Below are 18,044 nucleotides of genomic sequence, written 5' to 3' on the forward strand. Positions count from 1 at the left end.
TTCGGGACATGAACGAGCCAACGACCATTGCCAGATGCTGATGTTTGGACAATCGCATAAAATCCAACATGCATCTGGCTTTCATCCATGCCCATCTCGTCAGTTTATGTGCGTCTGACCTCGGCCTCAGTCTGGTATGGGGGACATTTAACCTCTACCTCTTGTGCCATGGGGCACTGCAACCTGATAAATGCATTTTACAGAATGCTGGGAGCTCCATTGATGTGTCTTTTCTTCTCTGGCTTTTACATTCCTCTGTCCTGAACTTCAGGTTTTGTAAAAATGAGCTGCTTGGATGGGCCTTCTGGATTATATATTACAGATGGGTTTTATCTTATACAGGTGTAATTGTGAGTTTTTTATATTTTACATTTGGATTGGTTTTTAACCCAATACAAAAGCAGCATGTGAAAAAAAATCTAGTCACACAGTTGTATTACAAAAAATTCTGTAGATTTCAAAACAAAATATTTGTGAATCATAGAATCAGGGGGGGGGGGTTAGCAGGAACGCACAAGAATGCAGTTCCGGCTGGCTTGGTGTCAGGGGTGTGGCCTAACATGGAAATGAGTTCCTGCTGGACTTTTTCTACAAAAAAGCCCTGTGTGAAACAATGGTAATAACAGGGGGTGTGACCTAACATGCAAATGAGTTCCTGCTGGGCTTTTTCTGCCAAAAACTTCCTGACAGTCATCTAGTCCAACCCCCTGCACAATGCAGGAAATTCACAAATACTTCCCTCTAAGTTCAGAGAATCAGCTTTGCTGTCAGATGGCCATCCATCCTCTGTTTAAAAACCTCCAAAGAAGGAGAGTTCACCACCTCCTGAGGAATTCTGTTCCACGAACTGCTCTGTCAGGAAGTTCTTCCTAATGTTTAGCCAAAAACTCTTTTGATTTAATTTCAACCCATTGGTTCTTGTCCTACCTTCTGGGGCAACAGAAAGTAATTCTGCACCATCCTCTATATGACAGCCCTTCAAGTACTTGAAGATGGTACCTCTCCATGCTAAACGTACCTAGATTCTTCAACCTTTCCTCATAGGAATTGGTCTCTAGACCCCTCACCATTATACTCTTAACCAACAGTAATACATAAGTAAAACTTCAAAGCGACTGTCTTACAATCTAAGAAGATACTCAAAATCCACTGTAGCAACGCAGATTTTCAGCATGTTCTTAGACTGTATGCAGTGTTCCCTCTAAGCTGAGTTGCTGTGAGCTAGCTCAAAGGTTTTTAGCCTCTGGCTCACACATTTTCGTCTTAGCTCAGGAAAAATGACCCCAGAACAAGCTAATTTATGCAGTAGCTCACAACTTTAATGTCTGTAGCTCACAAAGTAGAATTTTTGCTCACAAGACTGCAGATTGGAGGGAATATTGATTGTATGAGAGTCACTTTGAAGTTCTGCATATTTATTACTGTTGGTTAAGAGTATAAGAGTCATAGAAATTTTGTTTTGAAACATAAAGTTTGTAATACAACTTTATGACTAGTTTTTTTTCAAAAACAGTAGTTTTTGTATTTAGCTTGTATCATGTTTAGACATTGTGTCCTTTTAAGAGTGTTGGATTGTTTTTAAAACATTGTTGCAGTGGGAAAGGGAAGACAGAAATATTTTCAGTGCATAGCAAATACATGGCTGGCAAAAACTGGGAGATTTGTCTGGAGAAATCTAGTGGATGGTTTGTATGTGTGAACAAGTTGTCAGCATTGTTGGAATGCAGGGATTTGACTGGTCAGTGGTTAGACTGACTATTACTTTTGTGTTCACACAGACACCTCTCTTTTGCAAGTCTGACTGTGACTGTGGCTACGTACAATTGCTATGCCAGCACAATGTTGCAATTGCTTTTCTTGCCATTCTGGGAGCAGGAATCTGTTCTTCCAGTTGGATGCTTGCTGAAAAACCAGCTTGATTAGAGTTCCCAGCGGGAACAGGTCCTCTGGGCAGCAGTGGTGCTATCTGACTGCCTCCAGCGCCTCTGAAAACCTGACGTCTGTACACAGCCATGCAGTTGGAATTGTGTGGGTTGATGTGTGAGGATCTAGTAACATGCAGCTGCGGCCTTGTATGAATAGCAAACCCATAGTGAACATAGAGCGTGCCCCAGCACTCTGTTCTGCCACCTCACCAGGATATATTGACCCCAGCCCAAGTGCAACAATTTTAAAATAAATAGTTGGCAACTTTGTAATGTCAGTTGTGTGTCTGAGGCTGCTTCCACACAGATTTGCCCCACCTTGGCCTCCAAAGTGCAGCAGGATTTATTTTTTTTACCATTCACAAAACAGCTACACACCCAAATCAATGAATGCTGTACTATCATTACACTATAACAATAATTTGCAACTAACTCATCTTATTTGTGCAGGGAGTGGAGATATGCCCTCCACCCAGAATTCACCCCAATATTTCAATTAGTGTCATGCACAAGCACACAGCTGCAGACCAGTAGCTAACAGAGAGGAGAGGGCTGAAGCAGGGAGCAATCGAGCTCTTAGTCATGCCAATGGCACAGGCTGAGACAGGACAAAGGCTTACTACCTCACTCCCTGCAAGTAGGTCACCCATAGAACCATACAGCTGGGAAGACTAAAATGATAGAAGAAAAACTCTTCCTTTGTGGCGGGGGATGGGGTAGAAGGAAGGTCATCCCAAGAGGGGAGGAAAGAAAGACAGATTATTTCAACTCAAGACACAAGCTTAGATAACCTCTCTGATTCTCTTGTTCTTGACTTGGGAGCACAAGCCTTGATAATCTAAGTTTATATCTAGGGACTTCATCTTGTTAGGGTTGCCAGCTCCAGATTGGGAAATACCTGGATATTGGGGGGCGGGGGGGAATGGAGCCTGAGGAGGGTGGGGTTCGGAGAGGAGAGAGACTTCAATGGGTCATAATGCCATAGAGTCCACCTTCCAAGGCAGCCATTTTCCCCAGGTGACTTGATATCTGTTGCCTGAAGATCAGCTGTAATCTCAAATCTCCAGCCACAACCTGGAGGTTAGCAACGCTATATCTTGTCATTGTGGCAAGGAACAATGGAGAGAAGTCTCGACCAGAAGATCTAAGGTAATGGTGAACTTTAAACTACTGCAACTTCAAGTAAAGCTAGCTTGTCTTATATAAACATCATTTAAGAAAGTACTTAGTGTAAGGGAAAGAGGACTGTGAGTGTTCAACTTTTATTTGTTCCCTTGGTTATAGGGTTGCCAGGTCTGTGTTGAAAAATACCTGGAGACTTGGTGGGGGGAGCTGGGAGGGGGGTTTGGGGAGGGGAGGGGCCTCAGCAGGGTACAATGCCACAGAGTCCACCCTTCAAAGCAGCCATTTTCTCCAGGGGAGCTGATCTCTGTCAGCTGGAGATCAGTTGTAAAAGTGGGAGATCCTCAGGCCCCACCTGGAGGCTGGCAACCCTACTTGGTCAGTCTGAAATGCTTGAACACAACATGTGTAATATTTTAATTCATTTATTGTAGGGTTGCCAAGTCCTCTTCATTCCCCAGTGGGGGACAGTCATGTGCGTGCCGTGCACTGCACGCTGAAATGATGTCACCTGGAAGTGACATCATCAAAATGGCAGCGGCCCCGCACAGGTGTCACCATTTTGATGATGTCACTTTCAGGTGACGTCATCGTGTCAGTGATGCAGGGGGAGGTTCTCTCCTGGGCCACCTGCCTAATTTTAAAAGGCAGGACAAGGCAACCAAAGCAGGTCCTCAGAACATGGCCACAGTAGTCCAGTACGGTATATATTTACAAGGAAGTAGGGCAACCCTGTTAGTCTCAAACCATGTGGGCCAGCGGGTTGAGAACCTCCCAGGCAGAAGCTTCCCCGCCCAGACCAGGGGATTGGCAGCCCTATTTATTTGACATCCATATCTCTGGAAAAAACATGTCTATTCAGTTGCTTATCTGTTACTTATTTATTTTAATTTCACAATATTTACACCCCACTTTACTGTCCTCATAAGGGTTACCAAAGCAGCGAACAAATTAAAACATACGGAATAAAATCACATCTTAAAACCCACAAATTTAAGACACTGAAAACAAGAGCCCATATACACATACAAAAACTTAAGAACAAAACATTGCAGGAAGGAGGAGGTCACTTGATTGAAAGTGAATGAAACAAAAATTTACCCACTGGTAAAAGATAGCAACAGAAGAGGAAAGACAAGTCTCCCTTCAAAGAGAGTTCCAGATTTTTGGTGCCACAACTGAGAAGGCCCTCTCCTGGGCCACCTGCCTAATTTTAAAAGGCAGGGCAAGGCAACCAAAGCAGGTCCTCAGAACATGGCCACAGTAGTCCAGTATGGTACAAGTTTACAAGGAAGTACAGCAACCCTGTTAGTCTCAAACCATAAAAGGCTTTGAACACCAGTACCATGAATTGTGAATGGAAATGTGATGGGAGCCAATACAAACAGATTAAGACTGGATTAACGTGGTCACTACAACCCACTCCAGTCAACATCCTAGCAGCATCATTCTACACCAACTGAAGTTTCTGATCACTTCTCAAGGGGCAGCCCTTTGTAGAGTGCATTGCTGCAATCTAATCTAGCTGTAATGAGGGCATGCACCACAGGGGCCAGATCTTTTCTGTCCAGGAAAACCACAGTCGGCTAACAAGCCGAAGCTGATCAAAGGCATTCCTGGCCACAGCTGCCACCTGCTTATCCAACAGAGGCCTGGGTCCAAGAGCAACACTAGATTAAAGCCCTATTCCTTCAAGGGAAGTGCAATTCCATCCAGAGCAGGTGATACCTTAATATCCTGGGTCAGACTTTCCCACTCACCAGTAGCACTTCCATATTGTCAAGATTAGTTTAGTCAGGGGTGGAATTCTAGCAGGAGCTCCTTTGCATATTAGGCCACACCTCCCTGATGTAGCCAATCCTTCAAGAGCTTACAAAAAAGAGCCTTGTAAGCTCTTGGAGGATTGGCTACATCAGGGGTGTGTGGCCTAATATGCAAAGGAGCTCCTGCTAGAATTCACCCCTGAGTTTATTAACCCATATCCACTACAAAACTACCTCCAGACATCATTTCAGGGCCTCTACAGTTTGGGATTGGCTGCAAGTATGAGGCAGATTGGCTGAATACTGATGGCCTATTTGGGCCGACACAGGAACTCTCCACAGCTGGATTTAAATTGTGCATTCAAACATGCATATCTGGGTCCTGCCTTGCTCCTACCCTTATATTGTCCTCTGGTGCCTCTCTGCCTCCTTAAAAATCTCTGAAATGCTTCCCTGTTGCCTTTCCTGGTCGTCTGAACTGCTTCCCATGTGCTTGAGCAGTCTGACCACTCCTCCAGAGTGTGTACAGCCTCTCCTTCTTCCGGCAGTGGGGTGCAGGCTGTTTGACCACCCTGGGACACCTCAGACTGAAGCTGCTGCCCCAAGCTGCCCATCTGTACCCAGTCACTGAGTGTCATCAGTAATGTTAAAGAGCACAGAGAGTTGAAGGAGCCTTTTGGGACCCCAGAATCTAAGGGACTGAGCAGCACTGCCCCAACACCACCATCTTAAACCTGCCCTCCAGGTAGGACTGGAATCACTACAAAATGGTGCTTCTCAGTCCCAGTCTGGAAAGGTGGTCCAGAAGAATGGCAAAATTGATGGCACTGAAAGCCATTGAGAGATCCAGGAGCAACAACAGAGTCACACTTGCTCTGTCCATCTCCCAGTGCAGGTCATCCACCAGGCCAACTAAGGGATGACCAGTCCCATGACCAGGGTTAAAATTGGACTGGAAAGGATCCAAACATGAAGTGTAGTAATGGGGAGAGGCAGCAGAGAAGCTCACCATCCCTGGATCACAATAGCTCTACATTGCAATGTTGCAACAGATTGCTCTCATGCTTGATTGTAAAGTAGGAGTAGTAGGAGATGCAGTACTGAGGCAGAGCCTCTGAACAGCAACACAGGTACAGAGTGTCTGGCAGGAGATATTCTCAGAGTCATTGGTGGAAGCAGGAGATCTCCTGTCCCAAATTGCTTTTGGCAACCCTGAGGAGCAGGTGCCATCTCCAGGCAGAACCTTGGGACAAGCTGCATTACCTCCCAGGGATCAACTTGAAAGAATAAGAGATCCTTGTGAGTTTGTTCCTTCACAAGAGACTATCCATTTGTGAATGACTGCTTGAACACAATAATAGTGCAAAGGGTTTTTTTGTAGAAAAAGCCCAACAGCAACTCATTTGCATATCAGGCCACACACCCTGACACCAAAGCAGCTGGAACTGCTTTCCTGTGCACTCCTGCTCCAAAAAGCCCTGATAATGCAAGATCTGACGGCGTGTGGATACAACCCAGGACATTCTCATTTTGTTCCCCTTCCAACACCTTCTGCAGCTTCCCTTCCTTTGATACAATGTTTCTAGAGACACTGAAATAAAAAATGGAAAGATGTGGATTTCCAAAATTCCTGCCCGCATCCAGCTCCATTCTCCCTCATTCACCCGTGCTCACCCTCCCATCCACCCCCAGCCCTCGCTAATGACAAGATTTTTGCTGGCTTTTAGAAAAGCAGGTAACAGGTATATCACTAAAACACTGCGGTGATATGCTTACTCCTGGGGTTTTTGTTCCAGCCAGCATAAAAACCATGGGGGGGGGGATAGTGGGTGCAAGGTAACAGGGAGGGAAAACCTGAGAATCCCTTAATATGGATGTTCCACAGCTGCTGATAAAGCAGCAATGAGACAATTACAGGGAATTGTCTCTGTGTGGACTCAAGTCAGAATGTCATTGAGTTAAAACAATGATCCTCGCTAAAGGGAGGATGCTGAGGGTTTGCTGTCCAATTTTTAGGGCTGCCAACTCCAGCTTAGAAAATTATTGGAGATTGGGGTGCAGTGCGTGGGGATGGTGAAGTTTTGCAAGAGGAGAGAGCTCAGCAGAAATGTGATGCCATGGAGCCTGCTCTTGGGAGCCGCCATTTCCTCCAACTGAACTGATCTCTGTAACCTGGAGGTCAGGGTGTCAAGTGGGCCAGGAAGGATCAAGTTCCTTCTAGCAGAAGAAACATCACAAACCTCACTGCTCAGCACCTGAAGTCCCCCAGAGGAGCCCTTGCCTGTCCTAGGGGCCCAAAGCACCCAGGCAGGATGGTTGAAATGCATGTACAAATCAGCCATTCTGCATGGCTAGCGAGTGATTCAGGAGCACAATACCAGCACACTGAGAACAGCCTTTCTGTTTTTCACAGGTGCCCCCCAGCAACTGCAGGGGAGAAAGAGCCCTTTAACTGGTATGTCAGAGGTGAGAATTCAGCCTGAATAGCCATGCATGTGTGCTGGCACGCATGGCGGCGGATGGTGATAAGCCCCACGTTCGCTTGTTGCAATTAAACATCCATAAGGCATGAATCAAGTCGTACATTCTATGATGCAGACATAACCAGCCAACTGTTAAAGGGAAAAGCTTTGTTATCCCCCCAAGCCCTGGAGACAGAGGGAGAGAGAATGCGGAGTGGAGGGGGGATAAGGGAGATGGAAGGGGGGAGGCAGGGAAGAGGAGTAAAGAGGGAGGTGAAGGCGGGATGGGCGGGAGCCAGATAGAGCCCCCCTCCCAGTGAGAGAGCAGGGCAGGGAATGGCCTGGCCAGGCTGCTGTCTCTTTAAGAACTCTTGCATGCTAAATTTATCTCTCTGCTGTCTGTGACGAGGGTTGTAGGAAGCCTTGAGGAGTGCCTCTGCTGCTGCCTGTCATGCTATAAATAGATCCAAAGAGACAGAGGGAATATATATATGTAGGGTGGAGATACTACATTGCAATTGAGTGGTGGGTCACCCCTTTTCAGGATGGAAACCGCTGTCTGCAAGGGCCTTGCAAGAATCTGTGGTGTGTGTGTTACATTGCCATGTTCCAAATGTGTCCTTTCTATGGTGAATGAAAGGTCCATTTCCTTTTCTTCTTCTTCTTAATCTCCCTGATCCTCTTCCTAGAGACCAGAGAGAATGAAGGCATCCTCCCAGGGCATTCCCAGCCCTCTGAGAGAGATGCAGCAGTGGAAGACAGAGGGACCGCAAAGGCTTGTGACTCATCCTGCATGCTGCACACGGCTTGTGCTGTATATATTATCCTGCACCCATGGGAAACAGCATCCACAACTACGTCCTCCTCTTTCTTTCCCCCTAAAGTGTGAGATGCAAAATGTATTAAATGACATTTTTTCCAGCTCATTTGCAGGACCCTGTGGGCTCAACCTCCCTGCGGTGACCATCCCAAGATCAGGGCAGAGCAAAAGCTGGCAGGAGGAAAGCCCTGGTATTTGACTGACCCTCTGGCTTTGTGGGCAGGGCTAAGTCCCATGCCACCTGCACTCTGGATACCCCCCAGGCCACATCTGCAGGTGCTCTGAATGCCTTGGATTTGCTTTACATTTTTACTGGAAGATGTAAATCTCTGTCTATATTGTAGCAAATGCCATCTTGCTTATTTGGCAAGGGGGCTTCTGTTTAGGGCAAAGATGCCATGACATATTTAAGAGTAAGACTGTGATTGTGGCAAGGATTTCTGTACATGAGGCCTTCTTCATGAGGTGGCTGAAGTAGCAAGATTTTGGTGGAGACTTATTACAGCCTTTCCAGATGAGGGCATTTTCCTGCAACGCATGCAGATCTATTAGGTTTTTGTTACAGAGATTCTAATGTCTTTGCAAAATAGTCACAGATACGGTCAGCAGAACTGCTGTTGCGGGGAAAGCTTGCCTTGCTGGAGCTCAGAGCTCAGTTTCTAGTTGCTAGCAAAATTAAAATCTCTCTTCACTCATACATCTGTCTGTGTTTGAGGAGCTTTGAGGAATGTAGTCTCCTAAGCATCATCGGCACCTATTGGCTAACACACCTGTGACATCACCGAGGATCACCACACACACACACACACACACACACACACACACACACACACACGTCTTCTTTGGAATCTCTTTTCTAAAGAGGTAATTATTGGAATGCTGCTGTGCTGTACCATCAAGCATGAGCACTTTACAAATTTAAAAAATATATAAAATCAAATGATGGTGAGGCAGGTGAATGTGCTGGGCTGGGATTCTCCGAGACATACTGCATGCTTCTTCTGCACTTGCACATAATCACGGTACAGGCTCAGTCCTGGGCATGTGGACTCACCCTTAAGACATATGGAAGCTATGCTAATTCTGGGGGAAGTCACTGCTGGGGATGGCAAATTTCCTTCTACTTTCTTCCTAGCATCACTGGGGGAAGAAGCTACATGGATTCAGGCTCAAACCACCAAATGTTTCAGAATCATCAGCCCTGCTGCTCTGGAGAGCTGTTGTGGGGGAGACTGTAGAGGCATTTACTCTGGTGCTTCATTCCAAAACCACTTCTCTCTCCCTGCCTCTCAGAAATGTGCTAGGAGTTATTTATCTTTGCAACACTATTTCTGCAGTTACTGGCGCTGCCAGCAGAACTGTCCTTAAAAAAGACTTTAAGTGTTCCAAATCAAACCGGAGCTCAAGATGTCAATACGGCCCGTCTTCAGATTAAAAGGGGGGATGCCACTTACATGGGACTGCAATACTATGGAAATTGCATAGGCAGCAGGGACATAAAGCAGAGGCATAACTAGCAAAGGTAACTGGTACACATCACTTAGTGAAGAAGTATGAGACTGGATAAATACATTGAAATTGAACCTGGGCACATCCAATGGCACAAATAAGAAACAAACAACAACTTGGAAAGACTGAAACTCTAGCAAACTCTCATACCCTTCTTATGCAAGTTATTATTTATATATTTCATTTATATCCTGCTCTTTCTCAAACCACCCAGTCAGAAACTTGCATAGCTCCAGCAATGAAGCAGCACCAGGTGCCCACAGATTGTTCTCTGCTCCAGCCTCCACCACTCCCTTTTTACTGCGGGTTCCACTGTGCTATTTTTCACAACAACAAAGACTGAGTTCTAGTAACAATAATCAGAAGCCTATACATGCTGAGGTATAGCCAGATGTGACAAGTAGCTGAACATCTGGGTATAATAGTGTGGATTTCCAAAGGGGCAGTATCCTGCTCTACACAGGTGCCAGACTTTCCACTCTGATGACCTTTGGGCATATAAATTAGATGAATTAAACAGTCATAATGCAGAATACATAAAAGGGCAAAGATTACAAACAAGCATGGAAAGGAAAGGTCCCCTGTGCAAGCACCAGTTGTTTCTGACTCTGGGGTGATGTTGCTTTCACAACGTTTTCACGGCAGACTTTTTACGGAGTGGTTTGCCATTGCCTTCCCCAGTCACCTACACTTTTCCCTCAGCAAGCTGGGTACTCATTTTACCGACCTCGGAAGGATGGAAGGCTGAATCAACCTTGGGCCGGCTACCTGAATCCAGCTTCCACTGGAATCGAACTCAGGTTGTGAGCAGAGAGTTCAGACCTCAGTACTGCAGTACAGCTGCTTTAGCACTCTGCACCACGGGGCATCATGATCATGCCCCATAACGACATCATTCTTACTAGAGTATGTTTTTAAGGGAGGAGCAAATCCATATCCTATACAATTAACTGAGCATCACACAGCCCTACAGGAACACAGGATGTTCTATGTTCTAATGTGGAATCAGGACATGAAACAATATATCAAATACATGAGAAGCTGATGGACAAGAAGAAACCTGCAGCATTGGCTTGCCCTAATTCAGAGGTCCCTGACATTGCAATGGTCCTGTAAATTCAGGTAATTGTATGCTCAGCATGCAGACCATGCAAAATTTGTTGTGAAATCCATTAATCAATATCACAGTCCCTCTGCACACATACTACCGGACTAGCAGGCAAAGGAGTCAGCAACCTTTTATAATTAAAGAGCCAAACTACATCAGTTCAGAGCAAGAGATCAATAGAGAGCTAATATAAGAGAGACTCTTTGCATAACTGAAAACATGCCACTACATTACGTATAATCAACATGTGGATTAATGGTCCATAAACTTTTTGCAGCCCAAACACTGGTTGCTGTGAGTTCTTTATTAGGAAGGTGGCACATGCAAGGTTTCCCAATAATAGCAGCACACTGTATAAAGGTTCTTGTGCACTGGAATTAATCTGCACTTGATTCACAGTTGGGTTCTGCCCTTTAGTGCCTATCATTCCCTTCATAAATGAGTTTATGTAGCATCCCACCTACCTCTCTAATATATCTTAACTTAAAGAGTTCTTTCTTTTTTTGTAAAGAGCCATATTTGGTTCTATACTGAGCCACATCTGGAACAGTAGGTTACAGACCCCTGAGTCAGAAGCTTTATTTTTTTACCACTACCATGGAGCAAACATTGCATTTTGAAATGACACTGAACTCTGAGTTTTGATGAAATCTTATAACACCTCTAGGAATTTGGATGAAATAACCTCAAACCCAGACCAAATGTATTTCAGTAGCCTGCTGGTAAACTGACTTGATAGCAACTAAAACAGATGCTGCCACATCTGGCATACAACATGGCATCAAATCAAATATACGTGACAAACTCTCAAGCTGCTCTCCCTTCTCCCCAGTTTTATTTTCCCATTCCCTGAAACATTCAAGTCAGGTCCGGATGATAAAAGTATGCCATTCTGTGGGTACTCACCTCAAGCCATACAGGACAGTTCCATCTGGGTGCAGCCGGATCATCCGGTTCTTCACTGTCACCCCATGCAGGAAAGACTTCTTGTCATTCAGGAAGTAAGTGTCAGGGAGCCAGAGCTGATCAGCCACCCGGTTGTCCAGAGTGAGGTTCAGAGGCAGGTCATTGTATGCTAATCGCTTGTCTCGCCAACTTTGCTGGAAATACATGGTGATTGTGTAGTCCTGGAAGCACAAACATTGCAAGGGTTAAATCTCAGAAGAAAGACCCAGCTGTCTCTTCCCCTGCTCTGGTGCTGACGGGTGGCAGAAGATCTCCTGGTTCTGCAACTGGTCTCTTGGTAAAAGAGATCAGTTGCCTTGGAGAAAATGGCTGCTTTTGAAGGTGCTCTATGGCATTATGCCCCACTGAAGTCTGTCTCCTCCCCTCTTCAGTCCCCACCTCCAAAATTTCCAGAAATTTCCCAGCCCTAGGTGGCAGAAAATGTATTATTTATTCAGAATCATAGAATAGAGTTGGAAGGGACCTCCAGGGCCATGTAGAGCAGCCGCCTGCACAATGCAGGAAATTCACAAGTACTTCCCCTCCCAAACCCCCAGTGACCCCCTGGCCAAACTGGCCTGGAAAAACATTGCTGCCTGTCCCAGAGTGGCAATCAGCATTTCCCTGCATATGTAAGATAGGGCCATAAGAACTAAGCACTGATGCAACCCTGCCTCCCCTCCTTCTCGTGATCTGCCTAAGTCACAGAATCAGCATTGTTGTCAGATGCCTCTGTTTAAAAACCTTCAAAGAAGGAGAGACCATCATCTCTTGAGGAAACCTGTTCCACTGAAGAACCACTCTAACTGTTAGGAAGCTCTTCCTAATGTTTAGTCAAAAACTCCTCTGATTAAATTTTAACCTGTTTGGTTCTTGTCTGACTTTCTGGGGCAACAGAAAACAACTCCATGCCATCCTCTGTATGACAGCCCTTTAAGTACTTGAAGAAAGTTATCACAGCACCTCTCTGTCATCTCTTCTCCAGGGGCTAAACATAACCAGCTCCTTTAACCTTTCCTCATATGACTTGGTCTCCATACCCCACATCATCTTTGTTGCCCTCCTGTGGACACGTTCTGGCTTGTCTGTACCCTTCTTAAATTGTGGTGCCCAAAACTGAACACAATACTCTAGGGCCGTTTTCGCACTCACGTTTTACTGGCGCCACGACCATCCTGACGCCGGCGAATCTGCATGGCTTTCGCACCAGAAGCTCCGGCGCTCCCAGAAGCGCCGGCTACTTCCGTCGCTAAGCCAGCGCAAACGGAAATCGCAAAGATGCAGGAAAACGTTTGCGCTGGCTTAGCGACGGAAAGCGCCGGCGCTTCTGTTGCGAAATCCATGCAGATTCGCCGGCGTCAGGAGGGTCGTGGCGCCAGTAAAACGTGAGTGCGAAAACACCCTAGGTGAGGTCTCACCAGAGCAGATTAAAGTGATACCATCACTTCACATGAACTGCACACTATATTTCTGTTGATAAAGCCCAAAATCACCTTTGCCTTTTTAGATACCAAATCACTCTGCTGACTCATGTTCAGTGTATGATCCTCTAAGACCCACAGATCCTTTTCGCTCATACCACTGCCAAGACAAATCTCCCCCATCCTATGATTATGTGTTTAATTTTTCCTACCTAAATGCAAGACTTTACATTTATCCCTGATAAAATTCATTTTGTTTTAACTCAGTTTTTCAGCTTGTCAAGATGATCATGCATCCTGGTTCTGTCTTCTACTGTATTTGCTACCCTTCCTAATTTAGTATCATCTGCAAATTTAATAAACTTTCCCTCTATTCCTTTATCCAAATCATTTATAAAGATGTTGAACAAAACAGGTCCCAGGACAGATCCCTGAGGCACTCCACTTGTCACTCCTCTCCAAGAGGATGAGAGACCATTCACAAGCACTCTTTAGATGTGATTTGTCAGCTAGTTCCAGATCCACCTAACAGTAATAGAATCGAAACCACATATAACAACTTGTCAAAAAGAATATTACGGGGAACCTCATCAAAAGCCTTACTGAAATCAAGATAACCTATGTTATTTACTACATTTATACCTTGTCTTCCTCTTCAATGAGAATCCAAGCAGCTTACATCTTTCTGCTCTCCTCCCTTTTATCCTTACAACAATCCTTGAAAGGGCAGCTGTTGTGAGAGCCCTCTCAGCCCCACCCTCCTCACAGGGGGAGAAGATATAGGAGATTGTAAGCCATTCTGAGTCTCTGATTCAGAGAGAAGGGCAGGGTATAAATCTGCAGTCATTGTCCTGTGAGGCAGGTCAGACTGAGTGTGGGACTGGCCCAAGGTAACCTCGAAAGCCTCTGTGACAGGGTGGTGATTTGATAGAGTTGCCAATCCCCAGTTGACGGAAGGGGATCCCGTGGTTTGGAGGCCCCCCCTCCACTTCAGAAAGCGGGGGGTGGGGAGGTTGAATGTCTGCTGGGCACTCCATTATATCCTAAGGAGACTGGTTCCTATAGGATATAATGGAGAATTTATCTGTGGGTATCTGGGGATGGGAGAGCTGTTTTTTTGAGGCACCGAATTTTCAGCATAACTTTCTGGTGTCTCTTCTCAACCCCCCTCCCCCAAGTTTCAAACAGATTGGACCCAAAAGAAGGTATCCCCATCTTCTATTATTTCCAGTGAAGGGAAGGCATTTAAAAGGAGCCTATTCTTTTTAAATGTGATGGCCAGAACTCCCTTCAGAATTCAGTCATGCTTGTCATAATCTTGCGCCTGACTCCACCCCCAAAGTCCCAGATATTTCCTGAGTTGGACCTGACAGCCCTGGGATTTGAACCCAGGCCTCTCCATATCCTCATCCGACATTCTAACCACTATGTGAGGCTGGCTGACCTAAGGTGCTACAGCTCTGGATCAGCACATACATGAGGAAGCAGTAGCAAGCAGCACTTTTTGTGGCCTAGCACCAACCAATGCAGCCAAACAGACCAAAGCAATGGGGGCAGCTTTTGAGCTGAGCCGCCAGAGTCTCATGACTGTCAGCTGCTATGGCAGGGTTAAGAGGGGGCTTTAAAGGTTGGCAGTGCCATCCAGGGGAAAGTGCACACAAGGCATGCATGAGATGGCTACTTCTTCATCACAGCAGAGCTGGCGAATGTCAAGAGGTGCCAGAGAGCAGGACTTTTGGTAACAGCATTCTTTGTAGCTCTCTAAAGAGTCAATGCAGCAGTCAACCTGGGCACCGTCCTAGGATTAACTTGGGCAGCTGCTGGTGGTAGTGCTTCTGACAAGCTTTCCAAAGTGGGCTTTGAAGGCCACACTGTAGGAGAGGAATTTTCAAGCAAGACAAAGTGCTCAGGTTGGCATGATTAATAAATTACATGGGCATGGTGCTGGGGGGGTGGAACGAAAGCACCTAACAGGACCCTTGCTGGAGTAGACCAAAGATCAGCCTTGTCCTGCCTCTGTTTTCCACAACTGACAACCAATTGCCCCCAGAAAGTCTCCAAGTGGGGCATGGAGGCCAGAGTTCTCTGTGGCTGCTGCATCTCAGTAACTGGTGCTGGTGCCTCAGAACACAGAGATGCCTTTTAGTCCTCCTGGCTAATAAAAGATGATCTAGTAGTCATTAACTTTCTGTGGCAATGTGTTGCCCCCAAGACTCTTCTATCACTACTCATTTTTCACTGTCAGAAAAAAAAATCTGTGCATTCAAGTTGTACCATTTGGAATTAGAGGGGGCTGCTGTTTTCTTTTCTTTTCTTTAGCACAGGGGAAACCAGATTGTATGGCAAGTAGGCAATTCATCTCTGCTCTTGGCCTCAGGCACTTGCGTTGAAACTGGTCAGTATTTTAATTATTTATTAGTGCAGTAGATTTATATTTCACCTTTCTGTTTTAAAACACCCAAGAGGGCTCAGCAATAATGCAAAAATCCAAGTCAGTACAATCAAATGCAACATCATTAAAAACAAGTAACGTTAGAAACCCGAGGCAGCAAAATAGAAGGTACTCTGAAAGCCCTTCTAGAGCAAATAAGTTTTCAAATTATGCCGAAAGGCCTATAAAGATGGTGACAGTTGTACCCTGGGTGGGGGAATTGCCTGTGGCAGTTGAAAACATCCCTTCCAACTGAATTTTAACCAGTGCAAGTTCAGCGACTCATAATTACTGATGCTCAGACACCTGCCTATTCAGCACATACATGCTGTGTTTACCAGAGGCAAATAGGGAGCCAATTATTTTTTGCCAATAGTTCCTCCCTTTGTCAACCAGTTCATAGACAGTGAGTAGGATGCCTCACTGCATTCCTTCCTAACAGTGCAGTACAGTGCAACCTGCTTTTCATGCATGCACATTCTCATGCAGAGCCCAACTGAGTTCTGCTTCCCCCCCTTCTGTTGTGCCTCTGCTCAACTTGGCTAGCAGTTGTTGAAAGGGACAGTTCAATCAGTCACAAACTGCCTAAATCAGTCACAAATAAATGCTCTTTTAAAAAAATCTTTTCATTCAATGTTATAACTAGGATTATTTACATTTTGCATGCAATTTCTTTCTATGCACGTGGCAGATATATTCATAAAATTTTGCAGATATATTCATAAAATTTTGAAAATTTATGTGGGGTTCCTTACCACCTTGGGTTTCTTTAAAGAGGATTTGGTTTCCCTGATCTTATCTTGTATCATCAGGCATGCTTGTTAACTTGGACTATTTTGGGGGATCGTTCCTTGTAGCTAGACTATAAATCTTGGGCTCTTTTGGTGTCCCTCTTGAAGTAGAATGCATTAGAATCTACTTATGCTAGAGCAGATCCCATTCATCTGCAAGGTCTGCATTTTCCATTTTCACATGCTAGGTATGCATTGATCCATTTTCACATGCTGAATTAACATTTTCACATGCTGAATTAACATCTGGGCCAATCCAGATGCAAAAATTGGGAAGAAATCTTCTTTATAGAAGGTTTGGCCAATAGGATTTTTACATTGGACCAACTGATGGATTATGATGAGTTTTTGCCATTTTCGCAACTGAGGTCTAAGTATGATTCATCAACTGTTGTTGAACAGCAATACAAACAACTGCAACATCTGTTGGTACCTAAAGATGGCCCTGTAGCATTAAGTGTCTCAGAGACCCCTTTCTTCTTGGAAATACTAATTGAGTTGGGGTTGCCAGAAATGCTCCCTCTAAACTGTGGGGTCTTCTTAGCAGAAATTCTTCTTCATGAGCTACTTGCATTAAAGTTGTGAGCTACGGCATAAATTAGCTTGCTCTGGGGCCATTTTTCCTGACAAAAATGTGTGAACTGGAGGCTAAAAACTGTGAGCTAGCTCACACTAAGCTTAGAGGGAACAGTGCTTGTGAGAAAAAATTCTACTTCATGAGCCACTGCAATTAAAGCTGTGAGCGAGCAATTTGGCTACTGCTTAAATTAGCTTGCTCTGGGGCAATCCTTCCTGAGCTAAGACAAAAATGTGTGAGCTGGAAGCTAAAAAACTGTGAGCTAGCTCACATTAACTCAGCTTAGAGGGAACACTGGTTACCAGTTCTGGGTTGGGAAATACCTGGAGATTTTGGGGCTGCAGCCTAGGGAGAGCAAGATTTGGGGAGGGTCTGCAACTGGGTGTGATGCCACAGAGAGTTCACCCTCCAAAGCAGCCATTTTCTCCAGGGTAACTGATCTTGCTAATTTAGAGATCAATTGTAACAGTGAGAGATTTCCAGGTACTACCTGGAGGTTGGCAACCCTCAATTGAATCAATGCCAAAAATGAAACCCACAATACTTGTCTATAAATATTTGATGCTGATGAATAAATAAGATATGCACAGTCTCAGGAATGAATGGAATAAGGAGCTAGATTGCCCTGTTTTGCCAAAGCTGAGATATGGCCTTAAAGTTTATGCTTGCTCTCTCCACACATCTTAAGCTGTGACTTACACACACAAAAATTACGCTTATGATATACTGGATTCCATGGTCACTCTTTAGCAAAGCATCTAACTGTTGGCATTGTAACTCACAGAAGATATCCCTTAAACTTATGCTTTGGGTGTGTACAGTCATCTGGTTTTTCTGGGAAGACGTTATTACTCATACCAATTTTGTATTAGGATGATCACTGATTTTTGAGGATGTTTATGTACTTTTCAGCTTTCTGTCCATCTCTTGGAGGCTAAATGATGGTCAACAAACAGAATCCCTTCTGTCCTTACTACAGCTAAAAGACTCTCATTACAACACTAGAAAGGTAAATGCTCATCTCTGGTAAATCAATGGCTGGAGGGCCTTAGAACTCTATTTGAATGCATAGATTATAAATGACTATTGCATATGGATCTATTTTTAGATATCTGGAAAACTTTTAATAGAAACTTAATGTGTATATCTGCTAACACTGTTATTATATTT

General features: G+C 44.9%; 1 protein-coding gene across 2 annotated transcripts in view; it reads right to left on the minus strand.

The window, feature by feature from the left end:
• LOC132579560 (gamma-aminobutyric acid receptor subunit beta-4) overlaps positions 1 to 18,044 on the minus strand; it is a 98,268-nt gene that overhangs the window by 20,556 nt on the left and 59,668 nt on the right. For both annotated transcript variants that reach the window (XM_060250014.1, XM_060250013.1), the window contains exon 4: positions 11,616 to 11,836. In XM_060250014.1, coding sequence (XP_060105997.1) covers positions 11,616 to 11,836 — 221 coding nt within the window. The remainder of the gene's footprint in view (positions 1 to 11,615; positions 11,837 to 18,044) is intronic.

The sequence above is a fragment of the Heteronotia binoei genome, chromosome 11 (genome assembly GCF_032191835.1).
Source record: "Heteronotia binoei isolate CCM8104 ecotype False Entrance Well chromosome 11, APGP_CSIRO_Hbin_v1, whole genome shotgun sequence".
Classification (NCBI taxonomy): domain Eukaryota; kingdom Metazoa; phylum Chordata; class Lepidosauria; order Squamata; family Gekkonidae; genus Heteronotia; species Heteronotia binoei.